Source organism: Arabidopsis lyrata, assembly GCF_000004255.2.
Source record: "Arabidopsis lyrata subsp. lyrata unplaced genomic scaffold ARALYscaffold_8, whole genome shotgun sequence".
Classification (NCBI taxonomy): Eukaryota; Viridiplantae; Streptophyta; class Magnoliopsida; order Brassicales; family Brassicaceae; genus Arabidopsis; species Arabidopsis lyrata.
This window is the reverse complement of record NW_003302548.1, coordinates 12,213,068-12,237,770: the sequence shown is the minus strand read 5'-3', so window position 1 is coordinate 12,237,770 and position 24,703 is coordinate 12,213,068. Positions and strand designations below refer to the sequence as shown.

General features: G+C 32.7%; 3 protein-coding genes and 1 long non-coding RNA gene across 4 annotated transcripts; 2 read left to right on the top strand and 2 right to left on the bottom strand.

The window, feature by feature from the left end:
* Positions 1–8,682: 8,682 nt before the first annotated feature.
* LOC110225905 lies at positions 8,683–9,442 on the bottom strand. Its single transcript, XR_002330066.1, has 2 exons — positions 8,978–9,442; positions 8,683–8,882 (listed from the first exon to the last, which is right to left on the bottom strand). It is a non-coding gene; the product is annotated as an uncharacterized LOC110225905 (long non-coding RNA).
* A 1,442-nt stretch (positions 9,443–10,884) lies between these two features.
* Positions 10,885–12,921, top strand: LOC9301755 (cyclin-dependent kinase inhibitor 3). The gene is made up of 3 exons (XM_002865635.2): positions 10,885–11,416; positions 12,357–12,551; positions 12,632–12,921. The coding sequence occupies exons 1-3, from the start codon at positions 11,010–11,012 to the stop codon at positions 12,699–12,701; spliced, it is 672 nt and encodes a 223-aa protein (XP_002865681.1). The 5' UTR covers positions 10,885–11,009; the 3' UTR covers positions 12,702–12,921.
* Positions 12,922–14,914: 1,993 nt separating this feature from the next.
* On the top strand, positions 14,915–16,339 carry LOC9300001 (cytochrome B5). The gene is made up of 3 exons (XM_002865634.2): positions 14,915–15,166; positions 15,779–15,845; positions 15,915–16,339. The coding sequence occupies exons 1-3, from the start codon at positions 15,080–15,082 to the stop codon at positions 16,181–16,183; spliced, it is 423 nt and encodes a 140-aa protein (XP_002865680.1). The 5' UTR covers positions 14,915–15,079; the 3' UTR covers positions 16,184–16,339.
* LOC9300000 (BTB/POZ domain-containing protein At5g48800) lies at positions 16,300–18,689 on the bottom strand. Its single transcript, XM_002863878.2, has 4 exons — positions 18,467–18,689; positions 18,289–18,355; positions 17,082–18,206; positions 16,300–17,008 (listed from the first exon to the last, which is right to left on the bottom strand). Exons 1-4 carry the CDS (start codon positions 18,571–18,573, stop codon positions 16,466–16,468), a joined length of 1,842 nt encoding a protein of 613 aa, XP_002863924.1. The 5' UTR covers positions 18,574–18,689; the 3' UTR covers positions 16,300–16,465.
* Between the last annotated feature and the right edge of the window lie 6,014 nt (positions 18,690–24,703).

The following is a 24,703-nucleotide window of genomic DNA, read 5'->3' as shown; positions in this document are numbered from 1 at the left end:
TAATTAAACTGATTTAGATAAATCATGATATTTTGTGTTAAATCGTATCTAATGATTAATTAATTAATGATATAACAATATTTTTTAATGATTAAATGAAATCTTTGGTTTTATCATAAAAATCTTTTCATCCTAAATTGATTTATATGAATTTTGCATGAACATAATTTTGCAGACTTTGCATTGAAAATTTACATGGTTACATTACATGCTGCTTGTTGGTTCTCATGTACGGTCTAATCATCTTGTTTGAAATTTTTATTTAATTGTCATATGAGTTTGTTTGGTAACTTGATTGCTTAGTTGAGAATCTAATTTAATGGCATGATAGAACGAACGAGTCAATGATGATGATTGATTGAGTTATGTGAATGTATTTTACTTATAATATCTAGAAGATAAATTTGAAAATCTTGCTATTTGGCATGATCGGTTAAGCCATTCCGGTTCAATAGTAATGTGAAAGTATAATCGAAAATTTATATGGATATTTATTAGAGAACAAAGATTTTTCTTAATGAATCCTTGTGTGCTGCTTGTTCACAAAGCAAGCCGATTATATGGCTTTCACCAACTCCATGAATTTGGATAATGTCAATTTGTTTGTACGTATACGAGGAGATATTGTGGACTGGTCATCCACCATATATTCTTGCTATAAACTAGCAACATGTAGTTTGCGAGAGTATTTGGTTAATGGATAATGGTGATGAAACCATGTCTTAAGTAACTTTTGATCAAGACGAGGCGAAAGAAAAAAGAGCCAGACTGTCGCCTACTAAAGTGTCCTTCGATTCGGGCGTGGGTATTGGCAAGGACTTATTGAATCAATTGTTTGGGTTCATAATAAATGAAAAGATCGTGGTCCATTTTCCACCTCTTTCTTTTGTCGAACCATGTTAAGCAAAGATATGTTAAAAAACAGAGGTCGACCTCTTCATCCTTCAAGCTTTGAGTGGACCGGGTAGCGTCAATCAGAATCATATATAGAAAAGTTGGCCAACTCTCTCCATATGAGTGCCACATCATCACACAAGAAAATGACATGTGTCATTCAACATTATTTAAATTAAAAATCAGCAAAATTAATTGAGGGAAAATCAAAAGTTTCATATTGTATTAAATCCTCCATTAATCCCTTTCTTAAATAATTTCTTCAAAATAAAATTAAAAATAAAATTATTTTTAGAAATCAATTACTACTTTCATTTTACTTTTATTATTTTTCTATTTTTTTAAATTTAATGGTCAATGGTCATTACTCGATAATGACTAAATAATTATTTGTATTATAGTTTAGTTGTTTACTACCTAATATCTTATTAGTTTAGTAATTTTACCTTGAATATTTTTTTTATTATTACGTTATGGTTCATATCTTATAATATGATATTCTCTCTTTTCATTTTTGTGTCTTATGGTATGTTCGTAACATTGACATGCAAATTTTTTCAAGTAATGAGCTTTTGAGACGTTAGACATACCACGAAATTCAAGACAAATCTATTCCTCTTATATGTCTATATGTAATAACATAAAATCTAAAAATGTTACTTAAATAACTCTTTGATTTTTGCTTTCTTTTTTCTTATTTTCATAATATCTTATATTTTTGTTGTGTGTATTCATGATAATGAACAAATATTAGAATCTTAGATATAAAAATAATCAGATTATACATGAAAATGTATAAATTGATATTTAGAGTCAAAAACAAATCTAAAAATAAAAATTGTAAGTATATAAGATGAGTCTAATTTTATTAACTATACAATAATAAAAAAAACATAAATTAGCGACAAAGACAATTTATATATTTTTATCTTAACAATTTTCAAAACAAACCCACGCGTAGCGTGGGAATTCATCTAGTGTAAATGAAAGGTCAAGGGAACTGACTATTATATGTCTATTAACTTGCATCAGGCGAAAGATGAGTTTTTTCATTACAATTGGTCTAGGTCATAGACTAGACATTTCCCATCTAAATATTGCCCAGAAGATCGTAAAGGATAGAATCTGCCCTGAAAGATAGATGCTGCCTTGAAGGATTCTATTGCTAGAAGCAACAAATTATAGTTCTCAAAAATATAACTATATTTATGAAATTAAATCAATGTTGTTATAGATTGATATAATGAGGATGGATGAAAGATAATTGCCTTAGTTAGTACTTGTCAAAAGAAGGGTACAAGAATAAGTACAAAATATGTTGATGATTTAAACATTATCGATTCTCCTGTGGTGATTTTATATACAGTGAAATATTTAAAGAAATAATTTTGAGATGAAATCATTCTTCAGGAAGACGTAGAAATAAGATTGTGCAAGAATCCGAGTCTTCAAAAATTTTTTTGGAATTTCAAATTAGACATCTAGCAAAAGAGATGTTGTTACAAAGATCCTTGAAGGACTTTACATGGAAAATAGTCACATATATTTGGTCCAGAAGAATAATAGGCAAAAAGCTAAAATCGTAGTTTTATATGATAAGCATGAATAACTCATATGTACAAGACGAATGTTTAGAAGAATATATGTCGAAAGAAATTTGGACTTGAAGTTCATATAGACAAATAAAATATTATTCGGTGTAAGAAGATATACAAAGAACCAAAACTCTCATGATCCTAAAGGTTATATGACAATCATACCAGTTTGTTTACTAAGACTCTGAATATAATGATTGTCGAAAGGATAATATATATGATCATAATGCATATCCTGAAGATGATGCTTTCAAGAAATTTGGACTTGAAGTTCATATAGACAAATAAAATATTATTCGGTGTAAGAAGAGATACAAAGAACCAAAACTCTCATGATCCTAAAGGTTATATGACAATCATACCAGTTTGTTTACTAAGACTCTGAATATAATGATTGTCGAAAGGATAATATATATGATCATAATGCATATTCTGAAGATGATGCTTTCAAGGGAAAATATAGGCCCGGGCAAAATACCCGGAACCGAATACCCGAACCGAAAAACCCGAAAAATACCCGAGCCGAACCCGAACCCGATGTTTAAAAATACCCGAATGGGTCCTAACCTCCTACCCGAAAAAAACCCGAACCGAACCCGAACCGAATCCAATACCCGAATGTACCCGAATACAAATATACACCTAAAAATATTAGTTATATTTATATTTATAATACCCGGAATACCTAAAATTACAATCATAAATCCGAATATATTAGGTATTTTTGAGTAATTCAGATACATTTGGATATATTTGGTTAAAAAGTAACTAATGATGTAGTTTTCTTTTGGGTAATTTTAGTATTTTTAGATATTTTTGGTTATATTTGGGTAAAGAGTAACCAATGTATTTTCGAGAAATCGGGTATTTCGGTTAGATTTGGGTATATATGAGTTAAAAACCCGAAACCGACCCGAACCCGAAAATATTTCGGGTATTTTTGGTTATTTTCGGGTATTTTGCTTTTTTTATTAAAATACCCGAACCCGAACCGAACCCGAACCGAATTTTTATAATACCCGAATGGGTCTTGACCCCCTACCCGAATAGACCCGATACCTGAAAAAAAAGAACCGAACCCGAACGGGTACCCGAATGCCCAGGCCTAGGAAAATATATGATTTTATGCGTGGTTATACTCTTTTTCCTTTATCATTGTTTTTGTCCTATTGGATTTTTTCATTAAATGTTTTTAATTAGACAACAAAGAACACGCAAATGATAGACATCTAAATGGATTCCAATGATGAAAGGTTATCATTCTTCAAAGTCTTTGACATACATTGATGATGTCATGAGAAACAAAGATAATGATCAAGATGAGTTACCTACAAAACCAATAAACTGAAGAATAATGGTGATGTATGTGTATTACAAATTTGACTTAGTTTCTTATGGAATTACTAAGCTTAAAATACAAGGCAAGTAACTCAATAAACTACCATATAATGTCCCACATCGTGCAGATACTCATCTAGTGAGTTTTAAAAGTAATAACTCTCATGTCTTTACGCCATTAGCCTCAAGAAATTTTATCAAGCTCCATAATACAAATACAATTTGATCTATTAACAGAGTTATTTCTCCAATATTGTCTATCTCATTATCTTTCATTAATTGATTTGGAAGATGCTACAAAATATTTGAATAAACACTTCTAATTATTGATCAAAACTCAAAATAAAAACTAATCCATCTTAGAGAGAATTTTTCTACAAACTTACTAATGTACACGCTTTGACAACTTTAGAGAATGGAAGAAACATATCAAATGGAATACTGTCGATGCTAAGTTTTGTTCCCAATATTTTTAGCTTAACCATTTTTTTTTCTGATGAATGAATTGGATGGAAAAAGACCTCGCATTTCATATGTCTCTGAGCTTCTCCTATGCTTAACATATGAAATGCTAGGTCTTTTGCCATCCAATTCATTCATCAGCAAAACAATGGTTAATCTAACATTGGGAACATAATTTAGCATCGACAATATTTCATCTGATACGTCTTTCCAATACTAAAGATTATCTGCTTTGATTCAGTTTGGTTTGGCAGAAAAGAGTCCTCTGATGTGATTCTTGCTGGTTACGATATTGATACCTAGTTCGAAAGTGATACAAGACAGTAAGGAGAGTATTTTCAAAATCTAGCACGTAAGAATCTGTTTCCAAAGAACTTAGCAATAGAAACAAAACCAGAAATTAAAAACAAACATAGAGGAGATGAGTAATTCATCTTTAATCATCTAAAACCAATTCAAGACATTAGCACAACAACAATTTTTATGTTCTACTAAGAAATAAAGATCAAATCTAGCTTTCACAAGAGAATCCAAATTACGATGTCGATACCTACGCCGAGCATAACTAGAGTAGTAGAGGTTGACCCGATTTCGTGTCTCAAGGGAAGCTTAGCGCGTACAATCATCATCATGAGCAAGTTTATAATGATGGAGAGTCTCCTAATTGTTTTGTTGGAAATAACATTTGACTTGACACACCAAATCTTGTCTACCTCTACTACTTTAATTATTCTCGGCGTAGGTATCGACATTGTAATTTGGATTCTCTTGTGAAAGCTACATTGGATCTTCATTTCTTAGTAGATCATAAAATTTATTGTTGTGCTAATGTCTTAAATTGGTTTTAGATGATTAAAGATGAATTACTCATCTCCTCTATGTTTAGTTTTTAATTTATGGTTTTATTTTATTGCTAAGTTCATTGGAAAAAGATTCTTACGTGCTAGATTTTGAAAATATTCTCCTTGTTGCCTTGTATCACTTTCGGACTCTGTACTTGAAACACTAAGCATCGGGTTGGATATTTCCAAGTCGACTAATTTGTTGTGAACGAGTTACTAATCTCTGAGCCGTTTTCTTTAGAAAATTCTTCCCAACCCATTTCCGAACTAATTCTTCATGTGTTTTTCGAAATTTTCTATCTATTTTGCACCATTTGTTTCCAACAAAATTGCCGTCAAATCTTTTTGAGGGTTTTCACCATTTCCATTCATAAGAGAAATTGGCATGAATTAATCTAGGATTATAACTTTGTTGGAAAAGATAGAATATAGATGACAAATCTTCTACGAGAAAGCACTAGAAGAATGAGTTTGGGAAAAGGTTGGAAAGAATTTGCTAAAGCAAACAGTTTAAAAATTGCTAAATTTTTCACATTGGAGTGAATTTGGAAAAATGTAAATCCTAAGCTCAATTTTCTAGTACAAATTCCAAAAGTGATACAAGCGCAACACAAATAATATTGAAAGCTAGAGAGAAAGAGTATGTTTTCACTAAACCTAGCAGTGGAAATAAAACCAAGAACAAAATTAACATAGATGATACGGTAGCTTTCTAATAATGGTCTCCTAATGTGTTGTAAGTAGGATATATTGAAAGAATTAAAGTTCAAATATGATATACATGTGCTCTTGTACATATATATATATATTTATGCAGTTTAGACATAGTTTATAATTAAAAGTGAAATACAAGTAAATTCTCAATAGATAATTTATGAAATATACTGAACTTTGTAAAAATACTAAACAAAAAGAAATCTAGGTTTTTATTTATTTTGTCTTTGAAATAAAACCCCAAAAAGAAGATCTTTTCATGAAAGAGAAAAAGGTAAAATTGGTTGTAAATTTTACTTCGGGATAAAAAAAATTGTACCACACAAAACCCTATTATTTAATCAAAATAAAATGAACCTTAATGCTTGAGCTGAATAATTGGGGACTATGTGGTTAATAGTATGGACCATGAATCTTATTCAACAAACACTATATGGATTTTCTAATTGGACTTTCTAATTATCCTAAATGGATTTTCAGCTAATAGTAGTTGATTTGCTTTTGTATTTTAACATAAGAAATTTGAAATATTTAGATCCAAATTCATTGTTTCCAAATATCTACACTTCAGATATCAAATTTGTGGTTTAGTATATATATATATATATGTATCTAAATTCGGATCAGAGTAAATGTAATTAAAAAAAAAACTGAACTTTTAATATTTAGTTTGCCATTAAAAGATTTTAGATATATAAATTTTCGATAGGCGACTATTATTCGGGATCATAGATCCGATCCGAAATTCTCTCCGGCCTGATCCAGAAAACCGGATCCAAGGTAGTCGGATCCGGATCCGAATAATGAATTTACGGATACGTATATCTTGATTTTAAGAACCACATATCATGATCTTGATTCTTAAATTACATTAAAAAAATATATTATACTGTAAAATTTTAAAATATATTGAGATTTATATTAAAAACTAATTAAATAAATTTAAAAGATTTGGATAGTCTCAGATTTTTGTTTTTCTAATAAAACATTATTAAAAATGCTGATTAGATCATTATTTCTAATATTTTAATTGTACTTTTACGAATCTGGATATCCGTGGATATTTTGATTTTTGAGCAAGTATCCGAATTTTGGATATCCGTGAGCCATGGATCCATATCCGTATAGTTAAAAGTCGGATCCTTACACCCCTAGCTTTCGAATGTGTAAACCCACTACCACATTGAGAGTCAAAAATAGCAATCTTATAAACATCTCAAGCTTGTGGAAATGCTCAATATAATCGACATGGGACAAAATAAAAGTAAAAAGAGAAATTTTGTCAAACATCGATTACTCAAGAAATTGTTTTTTTTTCTTAAAAGCACTATTAGTTACTATTAAATAATTTTTAATTAAATACCAATATAGTAACAGTCCAATAATATTTTAATATATATATAACATATCAGATTTTGATATTCGATATACAGAGTCATGAACTCTGGATCTGGTTTTGACGGATCTAAATCAAATCCAGATCCGATCCTTCCTCATTTCTTAAATTTTAGAACGGATTAGAACAAATCTCATATTGGATTTTAGAATCATGAATTATAATTTTAATTCCAATTTATTATGGACCGGATACGTACCTTCATCTTTGTTGCCTCTTTCTACATTGCTCTTCTCCGTAGTAACATGTTGCAGATGATTCGCTCTTAAAGGTTTCGATTGGTATTTTATACTTGCCACACTCCAATCGCTATGTCAGCTTCTGATTATATCCCGCATAATAAATGTTTTTAGAAAACAAATGAGAATTAATATTGAAGATTTGTTGCTAGATCAAAAATCTAATAGCGAAATCATACCTTTCTTTGCATGTACCACGAAAACTCCAATGAATCGAAATTCATCACAAGAAGCGGTATGATGAGTATAGGTAGACATCTCTTTAGGGTTATTACCACAATCTCCATAGAATTTTTTTTTATCAACTTGGTTTAACAAATCATATCGAAATATTTTTTATTTTCATGTTTTAAGGTAAATAAGAAATTGTTTATTTTCTTCTTTGTAAACCACTAGATTTTAACCCGCGGTACACCGCGGGTCGACTTTTTAACTAAAAAGTTTTAAATTTTAAGTTGTAATTATTTTGTTAATATTATTTGTTTTGTTTAGTGTTTAAGATTATATATTGAATTTTGATTATTATTTCTAGGATTTTAACCCGTGGTATATCTTCCGGTATTATTATCGATCTAAACCCGTCCCACCATATAACTCCGTCCCGTGAAATTAAACATCATTTTTTTTTAATAACACATTTGTTTAGAAAACATATAATTCGAGTCAATTTAAAAGTTTGCTTTTAAGTGGTTCCATAGTATAAATATTTATAATTTTTATAGTGTTCAAATATTATTAATATTATAAACTTTTTATGGAATTAAATATTATAGATACTTTAAATATTATTAATTTATACTTCTTATAAGGTTAAAATATTTATAATATTTGAAACCTTATAAATAATAATAATCTAAATCAACATATTATTCTTTAGACATAAATAATCTTTATATATTTGGTAATAATTTTTTGGGGGTTAATCTAATTTATAAATAAACATTATTTATTGCCAAAATGAGTTTGGTTTAAAATAAGTAATATAGCCAAATGAGTTTGTCAAATAACGAATAGTAACCATAATTTAACTAATCTACATTAAAATAAATATATTTAGAAAATGATTTACTCAAAAAATTGATAAATATAGATTAATCTATAAAGGTTATTTTATCACATGATTTTTTCATTTGATGGTAAACCACTAAATATTTTTTAGTAAACAAACCAAAGAAAATTTTCAAATCAATACTAAGAGCATCTCCAAATCAATATTAAGAAGCTACAACGGATTATGGTTAACCCTGCAAATATTTTCACACTCAAACATGAACCAATATACCAAAACAATAAAAATCAGAATCATTTCCTCATTTGTCCAAACACAAAAACATGTAGATTAAGGTAACGTAGAAGGACCAGTTTCCGAATACACTGGGAAGCTCCTCAATTCAACGTGAGGCTATCAAACATAAAGCCATAGAAAGATGAAAGTGAGTGATTTATCAAAAAAAAAGGAGATGTAAGTGATTCAAATCAAAGAAGAATAGGAAGAACCTTAGTCCAAGACATGTAGAAAATGAAGCAAATGATTTGCAGAGCTGAGGGACGGCGAGAGTGGAACCATGCACATTGATTTGATGACTAAATAACCTCACTTATATATAGAGAATAAGTAGTCCATTGATTTAGGTCTTGTTATGATACAATATTAACAAAAAAAAAGATTTGATGAGTAATTGTTATCTTTAAGTTATATATTTACGTAATTATTTTCCTAAAAAGTCTACAACAGTTATTAGGTTCTGTAATTGTTTTAGGAAATTATTTATTTTGCAATACATTTGTCGTTAGAAAGTTTTTAAAATAAAAGGAAATTATTGTTTTTATTTATTATTGCAATTAATGATGGATCTTTAATTATGAGAAATCATACCAAATATATTTGAAGATTACAGTAAATCACGGAATAGTTATTATCGAGATTTTTAAAGTAATTAGTTGGAGGAGATTTGAGGAACGATCTTTAGAATAATATCTTTAATTAATTTTTTTAAATCTTAAGAATTAACTCCAATGGCATTATTTGTAAATACATTTCAACTCTAGGATTTATTTGCTAAAAGTCATCCAAAAATGTATATATAGATCGTTGGATCATATATTTATATAAAACGTAGAAGTCATGCTACCGTGTACAATGCGCGTTAAAATGATGAAACTTTTTTTATGTAATAATGATTGATTGACTAATTAATTTAAAAGATAGAAATGTATATAACTGATTGTGGTTCCAAATGGTATTTAATAGTGAAAAAAATAGTCGCAGATTTGTTTTTGTTAAATCGAGAAATAAAGATAATGATATACCAAAAATGGCGATTTTTGGTGAAATGTCAGTTGACTAGAAATTTTGAAAACAATTTATATCAATATATTTTTTAAAAAATATAATGTTTAAATACGTAAGTTTAATATTCATTCGTGTCCATAATGTAAGAATAATTTCTTATTCAAATAAACATTTTCTCTTATATGTTAATGTATCTTACAAGTGATTTATTGATATAAAATGAAAATTATGTGCTATTAACTTTATATGATTTCAATAAATAAAAAGTTCAATACATTTTCTATGATTAATATATTTGATAAAATAATCAACGAAAAATCATGTTTTAAAAGAAACATGTATATCCAATAGAAAAGCAGTGTGTAATACGCGTTGGTCCAAATGGTAATTTAACTATGGAAAAATAGTATAGATTTTTTTTTGTTAAATAGAGAAATAAAAATCATGATTTACCAAAATTGTAAACTTAGCAATTTTTGGTGCAATTTCAGTTGACTCGATTTTTTGAGAAAAAGTATGTCAATTTCAAAGAAAAAAACATCACGTTCAAATACGTTTAATAGTTATTCTTCCCATAATAATAATGTCCTCTTCACAAAACTATTTTATCTTATATGTGAATGTATGTAACTAGTGGTTTATTGATATATATGTAAAAAGTATGTACTATTAACTTCATATTGTTTCAATAAATTTTTCAATACTTTTTATGATTAAATTATTTGATAAAATTTGATAAATGAGAATTCATTTTAAAAAATTTATATTTATATGCCGTAGAAAAGTTGTGTGCAATACGCGTTATAGTGTTATAGTTCGTAGAAAATTTCGTAGTCAAACGATGATGTAATTAGCAATTTCAATTTTTATATAAGAAGTTCAAATTTTAGTCAAATGATGAATTTAAGTTTATTCGTCAACAAAAATTATTGATAAACCAAAAATAAAATATTGACGATTTTTTTATGATAAAACCTATGAAAAATAAAAAGAATAATGAAGAATTTGAGGTTTTATTTAAAACTAATTATAAAAATATTTTATTGTTTTTTGACAATTATATTTAAAAAAAAAAGGGAAACCCTTTTTTTTTCTTTTTCCTTTGCTTTATTTTAACCCCACAAAACTCGAAAACCTTTTTCCCATTTTCTCACTTTCCCTCTTCTTCTCCTTCCTCAAAGCTTTTCCCTCCCATTTTTCTCTTTCCGCTTTCAAGCTTTTTTCCCTCTCTCAAAAATGGGGAAATACATGAAGAAATCCAAGATTACTGGCGATATCAGTGTCATGGAAGTCTCTAAGGCAACAGCTCCAGGTGTTCGAACCAGAGCCGCTAAAACCCTAGCCTTGAAGCGGCTTAATTCCTCCGCCGCTGATTCAGCTCTACCTAACGACTCTTCTTGCTATCTTCAGCTCCGTAGCCGCCGTCTCGAGAAACCCTCGTCGCTGATTGAACCGAAACAGCCGCCGAGAGCTCACAAATCGGGAATCAAAGAGTCTGGTTCAAGGTCTCGCGTTGACTCAGTTAACTCGGTTGACTCGGTTCCTGTAGCTCAGAGCTCTAATGGAGATGAATGTTTTGATAATTTCGTGAGTGCCCAGGTTTCTTGTGGAGAGAACAGTTTCGATTTTGAATCAAGACACAGGTTCGTTGGTTTTTTTTTGTGACCTAATTTTTTCTTCGGCATGTGTGTTTGTTCTGTCTTATCCAATAATCTTAGTTTTGAGTCTTACATAGTTTTGAATCTCTGAAACTTTTGTTGTTTTGCTTCAACTCAAAGGTCTAGTTTTTTTTTGGGGATGAAAATAGTTTAGTACAAAAAAAAAATAGGTTTTTTTATGTTTCCCTTATTGGTTTGGTTTTGGACTTTTGGTTAGTGAATTCTCTTATGATGTACTGAATTTTGTTATAACTGCTTCACCGTATAAGTCTCTTTTGGTGTTAGATTTACATGATTTCAGATTTATTGATGTATGTCCCATGTGTACTTTTTTGCAGAGGTTATCAATGAATGTATCAAAGCTATTTTCTTTATACATATTTCATTATTTGTTACAAATTTGGAGGAATTTTGTGAATTCCAAAGTTATGTTGGTTTAAGAACCTTTTGAATCTCCTTGTTGATGGGCTAATGGCATTGGAAGCATTAGGATTTGATTATTGGGTTTACTTAAACACATGGTTTTCGTTTTTATAAAAGTGGGTTGTTGTATAAAGGTCAGAAGCTTTTAATGTGTAAGATTATATGAGAATTGAGACTTTCCTCATAAGTGTAATGCAAGTACTGTGGTGTCATGTTCATGGGACCTAGTGGTTTTTGCATACTTGGGGAATACTTTTGTAGGATACTCTGTTTTTTTGGGGTAACCGTCCTGATACTAGTTGACAATGTGGTTTTTGCCTTCTCTTTGTTATTATCTTATGGGACCATATTACTCAGAAAGTCTCTAGCTTTTGTTGTTTACTTAAATCAAGCCTCTTTTTTCTTCTGGATGTTTAGTTTTGGTTTGATTCTTGCTTTGGTTAAGTGTCTTTGTGGTGATAAATTTATTGAAGTTACTTTTATCTGGTTTTATTGTCTGCAGCACAAGAGAGAGCACGCCTTGTAACTTTGTTGAGGATCTGGAGATCATGGTTACACCAGGGTCTAGCACAAGGTCGATGCGCAGAGCAACCAAAGAGTACACAAGGGACCAAGATAGCGTGATCCCGACCACTAGTGAGTTGGAGGAGTTTTTTGCCTATGCAGAGCAGCAACAACAGAGGCTATTCATGGAGAAGTAAGCATGTTTTTATTAATATTGTTTTGTGTCATTACGAGAGGATGAACCAACACTCATCTGTTTTTGAAAATCTTCAGGTACAACTTCGACATTGTGAATGAAATCCCCCTCAGCGGACGATACGAATGGGTACAAGTCAATCCATGAAGTTCAAAAGGAAACAGCTCCAAAAGACATGGTGTGAAGTAAAAGAACGTGATGGAATTAACAGACTAACCGAACATCAAAAATCGTGTAATCTTAAGTAATAATGTGGTTAGAAAAACAACTTTGAAAGTAGCTTAGGGACCTTGAAAACCTCACACCATTTGTACTACTAATCTTCAGATGCTTAGTGAAATTTTCTCATCTGTTTCTTTCAAGTGTTTTTTTTCTATCTCTCCCTCATGTTTATTTATTCAAAACTTTATGTAATGATGATGATTGATGGGGATGTGTGTGAACATGTTAAAGCTGGGCATATAGTGAAAAAAAAAAATGATTTCAGATGCAGAAGAAAGAGACCCAATTGGGAGGTTCACGTGTGAATTTTGGTAGGTGCAAAAATCTGAATCATATCCTTTTCTTTCAAGTGTACAAGATTGGTCCCTTTTCTTTCAAGTGTACAAGATTGGTCCCTTTTCTTCTCTTACCATAATTATGACGCACGTGAATGTGTGTAAATAATTTGACGTATACATTGAAATATTGTAATGTAAGATCAAAAGTTAGAAGTATGAACATAAGGGTGAGTTTTGTAGTAATTAGTAAAGAGATAAGAGTGTTTTGAATCTTGAATATCAAATTATTATTAACAAGAAACTGACAAAAAGATGAGACAGTGTTCATTGAGAAGATCTCTGTTGTTTTAACTTTTTAACGTTACTTGGAAATTGGCAAAACCCATGTGATGAAAACTGTGTAAATCTTATCTCGAACACAATCATTGTTCTTTGTTTTTCTTTAATCTTTCAAAGTGAAAAAAGTGAATGCATGAAACGTAAACACACATACATGAATACATGCATACATACATGATACATACATATGGTGATGTGTGTATGTACACGGGTTCTTGTTTGATCACGGGCTCACTGACTAGAAAAATCATGTTTTTGGGACACATAGATTCGCTTACATCAACAGTGTGACCAATGGAGTATCTGAATTCAGCTTGTTTCAATGTTTTGTTTGACTCTTTTTAACTATTTGGTCGAGTAAAGCCAAAAAAAAGAGGAGCACTGATTACGAAAGCTTTTTGTCTTTTTGTTTCTTCTTCTCTAGCTCTCTTTCGTTCTCTTTTTGGCTCAATCCTTCAAAATCAATGTCTTCTTTAACTTGTTATATGTAGTTTCTTTCTCTCGTTGAACACCAACCATAGGCCTTGCAATGTGAGCCTAAAGCATGCATTAAAAATGTGAATTTCAACACGAGAAAAAAACACAGGTTTTATTGGACAAAGCATCATGAATTTCTCCACAAAACACACGAATGAAACTCGATATCAAAAGTAAGCATAAAGAGTAAACTTAACTATTGAAGCAAAACGCCCAAGAGTTCTCTTGTGTATTTCATTCAGTCTTTGTTTCTCAAGAATTCGTGAGTCTAGTAGATACTTAAATTTAAGATTTATAAATTAAATAATACTAATTAGTAATTATCTTATTTATTCAGTTAATAATTAAATCAAGTAGATTGGGTTATTTCTTTGGATTGAACACATATGCCAATCTAAGTGCCCTGTTTGCAGAAGAGGATACTAGGCCCACTTTCTCTAATATCTCTCGCAGATGAGCAACCAAAGAGCCAACAAATTGGGTCTATGATCATATTCAATTTAGCCTAGAGCCAACAAATTGGGTCTATGATCATATTCAATTTAGCCTATAACTAAAAACCACACTTCGTTTCGTTAAACTCGACCTTCCGACCAGTCACTTTGTCTGTTTCTAACTTAAGCGCCAGAAAGTTTTTTAGGAGGACATCCCTATCTCTTTCCTCCCATAAGTCATCATGTCCATATTGCTAGTTCATGAAAAAACTATCTACTATCGACAACTAAAGAAAAGAACCGGATCTTGTGGACCGAGTGAATGGTTGGGTCCGGTTAGAATGGTCTGGCCTAACGAGTGAATGGTTGGACCCGGTTAGAATGGTCTGGCCTAACAAATGAGATTGGAGTAACATCTAGCCACCCAACCGTTTAGAGTTTGGCTAAATTGATGTACATAAAAAAGCTAACAATATTTTAGTATAAACATTTATTTTATTGTAAAGAAAATTCTAGAAATACAAGTAAAACGTACCAGTTTTTTATGACATTATAAATAGTTTTGATTTGCACATAAATTAAATATTTAAAATAAATAAGAAAACGGAATCTCTGATTAATTGATGATTATTGGCCACTGATTATTTTGCCGACCCCATATACACTTAAAGTAGACCAAAAAAGCGGTTGGTAAAAGATCCCAAATCAGATTCCCAATTAATAATACTCGTCTTCCTCTTCGAAACTCTCACCACTCACCAGCAGATCATCGGAGATGGGCGGAGACGGCAAAGTTTTCACCTTGGCCGAGGTTTCTCAGCACAGTAGCTCCCAAGATTGTTGGATCGTCATCGACGGCAAGGTCCTATCTCCGATCTCTATTTCTCATTCGTTTTCCCTTAGATTTTATGATCCGATTTTGTATCTAATCTTCGTGAGATCCGAAATTCTGAAGTTGTGTTAACTTTGATTTATGAATCTTGAGTTATGTGGTAATAATTTTGTGGATAGATCTGATTTAATTTGCGAGATTTATGTTAGTTTACTCTTTGCTAGATTCTTATTTGAATGTGATTGTTGGTGATGCTTAAGAAGCCACTTCTATGGTCTCTTTTTGATCTTGTATCTGTGGTTAAAGCTAGTAGTGGTGAGGTTCATGTATGTTTTGATGTGTGAAAATTTGAAAACCCACTTGATTTCTGTCTTTGATACATGAGATTTGTGTTTGTTTGCTATGTCTAAATCACAGAGAATTGCTAAAAACTTAGTCTTTGTAATTGAATGTGATAGTTGGTGCTGCTTAAGAAGCCATTTCATGTATTTGTATGATCTTGTATCTGTGGGTAAATCTAGTGAGCTAGTGAGGTTCTTGTATGTTTGATGTGTGAAACTTTGAAAACCATCTTGGTTTAGTGATCTATAATGACAAAGTTTACATTTTTTGTGTGTGTTTCGTTTTGATGGTTATATATAGGTTTATGATGTGACAAAGTTCTTGGATGATCATCCTGGTGGTGATGAGGTTATCTTGACTTCTACAGGTAACATAAAGATTACTTTTTTGGTTTGTTAGTTCATGTTTATGTTTACAAGAATGTGTTGGTATTCAGGGAAAGATGCGACCGATGATTTCGAGGATGTGGGACATAGTTCGACTGCGAAAGCCATGCTAGATGAGTACTATGTGGGTGATATTGACACAGCTACTGTCCCAGTTAAAGCTAAGTTTGTGCCTCCTACTTCGAAGACAGTCAAGGCTAATCAGGATAAGAGCTCGGAATTTGTCATTAAGCTCCTTCAGTTCCTTGTTCCTCTTCTAATCTTAGGGTTGGCTTTCGGCATCCGGTATTACACTAAGACCAAGACTCCTTCTTCTTGAGGATTGAATTGTGGCCTAAGTGAATTGCTTGTATACGACGTGGTAAAACTCTGTCTCTACCTCTGTTTGTCTTGTAAGACATCATTATATTCTCTATTGCAATCAACTGAGAGACCTTTGATTTTAAGTCATCTACCTTTTGTTGTCTTATATAAATCAAATCCATTTACAAAGTCGAACTCGATAGTTGAAAATATCACTCACTCACACACTAATCTCAAGTCTTGTCTTTGCACTCGCTTAAAAAGCCGCAACAGGTAAGAGAGAATGATATAACCTGAGCTAATCTGTGCTTGCGCAAGTTCTTTCCATCACCTTTGAATCTGTTCTGAAAGACTGCTTTGATGGAGAGCTTGATCCTCTTGAAGAGCTATGCCCAAAGAAGCTAAGCTTCCCCATTTTCTTTGAGAAACTGCTCATGAATTTGCGCGAATGAGATCTCTGCATATCTCTCTTCATACAGATATGTTCTTTCTCTAGGTCGTTGAGTCTCATTCTCAACCTAGCTAACTCGAGCTTCAGTTCCCGGTTTTCTCTCCTTAGAGACGCGTAGTTGTCTTTGGGCGACATTGCTGCGCTGAGAGCTCCGCTATTGATTCTCCATGACTGTTGTTGCTGTTGCTTTGGCTTTGGCTCTTCGTCCGAGTAAGAAGAGCACAAGGAGCTTCGAAGCTTCAGTTGCTCAAAGTAGAGAACTTGAACTATGGATTGCAGAGGAAGCCGCTCGTTTTGGGCAGCGTGTGCTCCAGCTTCTTGTGAGAGTTTCTGGAAGTCAATAAGTTTTGACAGCTTCTTCTTGTCTGAATCTGATAACCCTTGATGTGCCTGAGAGCATAAAGCCTAAGTTTAAGTATCAACACAACAAGAGAAAGTAAAAAGTTGTCGTGTAGAAACTTACTTTAAGGTAGAGATCAGTGGCACGGTATAAACCATCGTGAAGGGTACGAGCATGAGGCGGTAAGGCTTCTGCGATAAGCAAGAACTTAGAAAGGTCAAGGTTAGCATCAGGAGCAATCTCAGCAAGATAACTGTCTACAAGCTTTGCCACTTTAAACATGGCAGTTTGTGAAGGCGAATGTGGACTATCGCATTCAAACACAGACTCTTCATCCTCACTATCATCTCCTCCTTGCTGTGAGAAATTCACCAAGATTCTATGAACCGTGTCAATGTCGAACAAAGTGTCTCCTGCATGACGAAAAGACGGGATCAAGAGATCATCTAGAGTCGCCATATCGAGCTGAGAACCGATCCTTCTCTCTAGATCAAGCCTGCAGGAAACTGAAGTATCAAGAATCACTGCTCTTCTCAGTAACCCGAAGAGAAAACTGATTGGAACCACGAGGTTTTCGACAGGCAAAAGTGTAACAATCGTCTCAACAATGGTTTGTTCATGTTCAGATCTCTTTGTCAGCTCTCTCTCGGCGTAACTAACCAAAGAAGCTCCTATACTCTCTGGACGCACACCACGACACTTCATTGCATTCATAACTCTCTGATACAAATCAATCCTAAGAACCGAAAGATCTTCGATCCACCAATCTCCTCCATCACCACTGTTCTTCACTTGCCTGCTCATATGAAGCCTCCCTGAGCTACTATACTCTAACCGTGAGAAGCTCGAAGCAATCTGTTCAGCGCAAGCCTTCGAGGCAATGGCATCGATACATCTACCTATGATATTGAGTTCATCTGCAAGAGGGAGAAGATTCTCGGATTGTTTCAAGACTTGAACACACATCTCAAGATTCTTGCACACAATGCTCTCAAGATACTCCTCTGTTCTTGAAGCCAAGTTGTCTTTGGAATACTCTTCTGTCATCTCGAGGTAATCAGAGATGCAAAAGAGCTGTGCAACGTTTGAAGAAGTGATCTCAAAGTTAATCCCATAGCAGAATTTGGCTGCTAATTCAAATGTTTCTGCTCCTCCTGGAAGATTAAGAAGCTCTACTTTGGAGATATCTGAATCTCTATGTTCTGCAACTATTCTTCGGATTCTTCCACTTCTAGAGACTAAAGGGAACTGAGAAATGGAGAAGCAAAACATATTCAGTAATGGTTTACATGAGAAAGAAGTGATGGTTGTGTTATAAGTATGAATATACCTTATGCAGAGCAAAGTTTCCTCCATTAACTTCTATGGTTATATCACTTGGAACGTCTCGAAAGATCCTAAACAGTTGCAAGAAAGAACATCATTAGCAAGATTGAGACAGAGTTATATAAAGACACTGGTTTCTTGATCACAGAACTCATCAAGAGAACAAAGGGAACAGAACATACCATTCACTACAGCTTTGTCTAGAAGATTTGGCAAGAGAGAGCTTCTGGTGATGGTGGAGATGTTGATGATGCTGTAACAAAAGATGCTGATGATGATGCTTTTCCATGAAATAGAATTATGTTCAAGATTCAAGAACAAGAGAAAGAAGAAGAAGAAGATGGTTATGGTTAGTTTTTTTTCTCAGGCAATTTCCAAAACCAGAGAGAGAGAAATGATGATGATGGAAATGGTAATGGGAGTGTTGAATGAGCATTAATCATAGTATTTGGCAAAATCCAAAGTTTTTGTCTTTGTCTTTGTTGTTGGGTCCCTTGACTCACTTCTTGTGTCTCTCCAAATTTTTCTCCTTTACTTTTTTCCCTCTTTTGAAATTTCAAGATCAAACCTTTTTCAAGCAACATTGTCAAACGTGAATTTAGCCACTTCTTTTCTTTGAGATAACAACAGATTCTCTACAAAGTTGGAGCAGAAAATACGAATTAAAAATTAAAAGTTAAACAATGGTAGCTACTAGCTAGTGAAGGTGAAGTCGACAAGTTAAATATGTTTTGATAAGAGATGAGTAGCAACAAAATAGAGAATGGTGTAAAAAGTATGAGGAAAAGAAAAAGTGTCATGAGGCTTAAATCCAAAGGTAAAATGATTTGAGAGTGGGAAAAGTTAAAGTGGGAACAAAAAGGAGCGTTGATTTTGGAAATTTATTACATTTTAAAACCTTTCTTTTGGTTTGCTTTGTCTCTCTTGTCATCATTTCTATTACATATCTTTTTATTTTGTCTTTGGGGTAGAAGAAAGAATAGAGTCCCTTTCCAAACACTAGGTTCTACTTTAACATTTTACATTTGTTTATGGCATATGTTTGGGACAAATTTTTGGTTTCCATCATAGGGTCAAAATTTTTGTTATGGGGGACATTGCTTGTGTTGTATTGCATGCTGTTGAGCGTATGTTAGGTGATTCGACCACTTGAGCGTGGACCAAGTTAGATTGTTTGTTAGTCAAGTCGAGAGACTCTTTACCTCGGATTCAGCCCTCTCATCGCTCTTCTAAACCAAATGAACAATCAAAATGACTTTCGGGAGGACAAAAATGTTGTCCTTCTGAATACTCCTTAACTCTCAAACAAGAAGGAAACAATATGATTGAAAGCAGAGCTGATTTTACAAGAGAAGATGTGGACATGTGGTGGTGCGGTTCAGAATTTGGTCAAAAGATATCAAACCTAGTATGATGTTTGTGGATTTCAAGGATGCATAACTAATTAACTATCAATTCATCTGTTCTATGTGGTTAGGAGAGTGTGAGTCGAATGATGTGATGCTGACACCACTTTGTAGATATGCATTAAATGCTTTACCAACTTTGAATGCTTAATTGCCAATCAGAAAGTTCAAGAAATGGCTGAGAGACACGATTCTCCGAAGCGTTATACTGGGAGTCGAGCTGTAGAGGATCTTCACGTACCGGCTTTCCAAAAAGGTAAATATTTCGCATACTTATTTACTACTCCATGTATACCCATTGTTAAAATTTACTTATATTTCTCATTGATAATTTCTCATTATACATTATATACCAATTTGAGTCAACAACTAATAAATTTATTGCTAGTCATATCACTCTTATTAACTTACCAAAAGTGTCAAATACAAAATTTTAATTATTAAAAAGAAAATATTTTTGGTCAACAATAATAAATTTATTGCTAGTCATACCGCTTAACGGGTCTGATTGGTAACCAAAAACTGTACAAGTTTTTTAGCTGTTAGCTGGAGCTATAAACTTTACCGGAATAGTGCAAATTATATGACAGAATTGTACGAGAAAGTTGAGAGTAAAACTTTTAGTAACGCTTTTGATAAAACTTTTGTAGTCGGTAAAAATAAAAGTTGTACCACTTGTAATACTTTATTTTATTATTTTTTTTTTTTGGACAAACTGAAGTAATACTTTATTTTTGTTCACCAATCAAAGCCAACATGTTCACTATAATACAACACAAAGCAAACAAATTTTTTTACTCAATTCTTTTGGACCCACCAGTAAAAAGTAACTATTTTTTTTGTTACAAAATCAACTTCTTTTCTCAAAAAAAAAAAAACAAAATATCCAACTTCAAATTACTCTATAATATTGAATATAACTTCTTTTTTTTGTTTGTTAAAATCCAACACAATGTTAAAGTCATAAATCTCTTCTTAATGATCGTAAATCATTGATTTATAAATTTAATATTTTGAACAAGTCTTACTATTAAAGTCACACTCGTTCCTCTATAGTAACGATATATTTATTCTAAATCAGACAAATTTAGAGTTTGTTGGTTGGGGTTGGGGTTGGGGTTGGGGTTGCGTCTTGGTGTGATGTCGATTAGTTTTATTGCTTGAATCAAGTAGGACCCTAATCACGTTCTTCATTACTTCATTCACATTCATATGCCTTAATAAATCGTTGCAAATACATGTATTGACGTATAGAAAACTTTAAAGATAGGCTAGTGATCCATTAAAATATTAACTAAATTAGTATCATAATCCTCGAAATAGTCAAATAAATCTATTTAAACTTGTTGAGCTATTAAATATGCTATACTAAAATAAAATCTAATATGGTTTGATTTTGTATTATTATTATTTATTGTATATAAATAAATTTAACATGTTTTTTTTATTAGTTAAAATCTACTTTTAAAATATGATCATTCCCGAGAGAACAAAAAAAAATTGAAAAACGATGATGGGTGTGTCTAAAGAGGTTTAATTAAACGGTGGATAATATAAATAGCAAAAGCTGAGTATGCGGAGATGATTATATGAGAATGATGTCTTCTCCACCTCCATTATCACCTTTCGATTTTGATTAGTGCTTTTAGGTACACTACAAAAAAAGTCCTCATTGATAGCATACCGTAATAGCACGGTTTACCAAACTGCTATTGAAGATGTTATGTAATTATGATTGTTATATGATAGCATTTCATAAACGCTAAGATAGAACTTCAATGAGCGGGAACCCAAAATCTCTAATTCCGCCAAACACTTAGTCAGAATTCCCAAAAAACACTTAAGCCAAAAGACGCGTTTTCCCTCTTTCTCGAAAACCCTAAGACAGAACTCTATCAGCCATAACTCTCTTTGACCGACGAATTGACTCTCCCAATCGCCGATTAAGCCCTCTGCCGCCGCCGTTGAAGGTCGCCGTGAAACTGAACCTGACGCCGGCACTAATTCCGCCTTAGATCTGTCGGATTTGAGCTCAAATCGAAGGCATGTCCTTTATTCAATTGATTTTTTCTTCTTTTTCGGATTTTTTCTAGGTCTGTTTCTTTCAAATCTAGCTCACGTCTGATGTTCTAGGTAGCTCAAATCTAGCTCAAGTCTGATGTTATAGGTAGCTCAAATCTAGGTCAGTCTAATCGATTCTTGTTTTGCATGCCTCTGTTATTTGCGATTTCAGAACGATTTCATAACATTATTGTTTTTGTGGTTTGATTTAGGCGTATTTGAACGAAATTTCTTTAAAAACTTGGATATGTGCTATGTAATTCGGATCTTCTTTTCGTTATTGTCAGATAGAAATTGAGTATAAACTTGCTATGAAATTGTGTTTTGATATTGTCATATATATTCTCTTGATTGTTAATTCAATACCTTAATAATCTGTTTTTGCTATGTTGGATTCCGCCTTACTTGTGTTTACCCTAAACAAAACCAAACATCATAACTGGCATGTTCACTTGTGTTTCTTCAGACATCATAACTTGTGTTTCTTCTGACATCATAACTTGTATCTGATTTTTTAGTTCTTTGAAAAAGAAACAAGAACTGAGCAGTGAATTGCGTTTTTCCAGTGAATTGCAGAACTGAGCAGTGAATTGCGTCTAGTATTTGTCCTTTTTCCAGTTTTGTTTCTTACTAAGATTGTGTTTATCTCTTTCGTTTGATTGGCAAATTTATCAGGTTTAAAGTTCAGATTTTTTTTTGTATTCTACCTTGTTTGTTGTCTGAATCTTGTTTTTATTGTTAGATCGATTAAGTTATTTTTTTTAGTCAAACTTTCAGTGATTCACTTTCTTGCATAACCTTATACCCACTCTATAATTTTGTTTTGCAAGTTTTGCTGAGTGAAATAATGGGACTTTGAAGCTTATCATTTGCTCTTATCATCATAAGACAGGTTAGTACCATCTTCTCTTACATGAGTTTGATTGTTTACCATGTTTTTTTGATTATAATACATTACTGTGAATGTCTTGTTGTGTATGCTACTATATATGAGGACAGGTTAGTACCGTATTTCTTGTTTCTAGCATATGAGTTTGATTGATTACAGTGTTTCTTGTTTTCAGTTTTATTTGTTTTAAATATGCTACTAAAGTTGAGTTACTGCACTTATCTTGTCTGATATTAAATTATTGAGATTTAAAACACTTAATCTAGTACATTACTGTTGATGTCTTGTTGGTTATGTTACTATATATGAGGACAGGTTAGTACCATGTTTCTAGTTTCTTTTATATGGTTTTTGATTGATAACCATGCTTTTTGTTTTAAGTTTAATTTGTCTTAAATATGCTACTATAACTGAGTTAGTGTACTTATATAATCTGATATTGAACTATTGAGATTGCTTTGATTGAATATTATATATGTATGAGTTATTTGTTTACTGGTCTGAATATATTTTGAGTTAATTGCTTATGGTATTAAAGGTTTATATTACGGTATCAACATATAATGTTGGACAAGGATTGGGTGCATCTTGGCAGGTAAGGACTTTAATTATATAGGTTAGGTTTCAGTAGGGGTTTCAGAGACTTTACTTCTTCTTTTTTTCCCCTTTTATTCTGCAATGAAGAGCTGATCCTGCTTATGAGAGAGGGGCTACAAAGTTTGTACGGGCTGTGGCTGCAGCTTTGGGAGACGTCGATATGATTATATGTCCTTGCATTGATTGTCGTAATATAGATCGTCACCTAGGTAGTGTAGTTGTTGATCATCTTGTAACAAGGGGAATGGATGAAGCTTATAAGATGCGGTGTGACTGGTATCATCATGGAGAATTGAATGCAGTGGCTGAAAGTGAAAGCAAACTAAGTCACTGGAATGACGAGGTATTTGAGTTATATCAAGCTGCTGAGTATTTGGATGAAGAGTTTGCAGAAAAGCTTGACTTGGCTGAGATTGCAGAGGGTGATGACAAGAAAGAAGATGAGTTTCTTGCAAAGCTTGTAGATGCTGAAACTCCTTTATATCCAAGTTGTGTGAACCATAGCAAGCTGTCAGCTATTGTGTCTTTGTTTAGACTTAAGACACAAAATGGATGGTCTGACAAGAGCTTCAATGATCTTCTAGAGACATTGCCGGAGATGTTACCAGAGGGGTGTGTGCTACACACATCATTGTATGAGGTGAAGAAGTTTTTGAAATCTTTTGATATGGGTTATCAAAAGATTCATGCTTGCGTTAATGACTGCTGCCTATTCAGAAAAAAGTACAAAAAGCTTGATAATTGTCCTAAATGCAATGCTTCAAGATGGAAGACTAACTTGCACACTGGTGAAGTAAAGAAAGGTGTCCCACAGAAAGTATTACGGTACTTTCCGATAATCCCACGCCTTAAGAGAATGTTTAGGTCTGAGGAAATGGCTAAAGATTTAAGGTGGCATTTTAGCAACAAAAGCAGCGATGGAAAACTCCGTCACCCTGTAGATTCAGTAACATGGGATCAGATGAATGCCAAATACCCTTCATTTGCAGCCGAGGAAAGGAACTTGAGGCTTGGACTTTCCACAGATGGATTTAATCCATTCAACATGAAGAATACCAGGTATAGTTGCTGGCCCGTTTTGCTAGTAAACTACAATTTGCCTCCAGACTTATGCATGAAGAAGGAGAACATCATGTTGACATTGTTGATTCCTGGTCCACAACAGCCCGGTAATAGTATTGACGTCTACTTGGAACCACTTATAGAGGATCTATGCCATCTGTGGGATAATGGGGAGTTGACTTATGATGCTTTTAGTAAGTCAACATTTACTCTTAAGGCAATGCTGCTTTGGACAATTAGTGATTTTCCCGCGTATGGGAATCTTGCTGGCTGCAAAGTAAAGGGTAAAATGGGTTGTCCTTTATGTGGAAAAAATACAGATAGCATGTGGTTGAAATTCAGCAGAAAACATGTCTTTATGTGCCATAGAAAGGGTCTGCCCCCAACACATAGTTTTAGAGGGA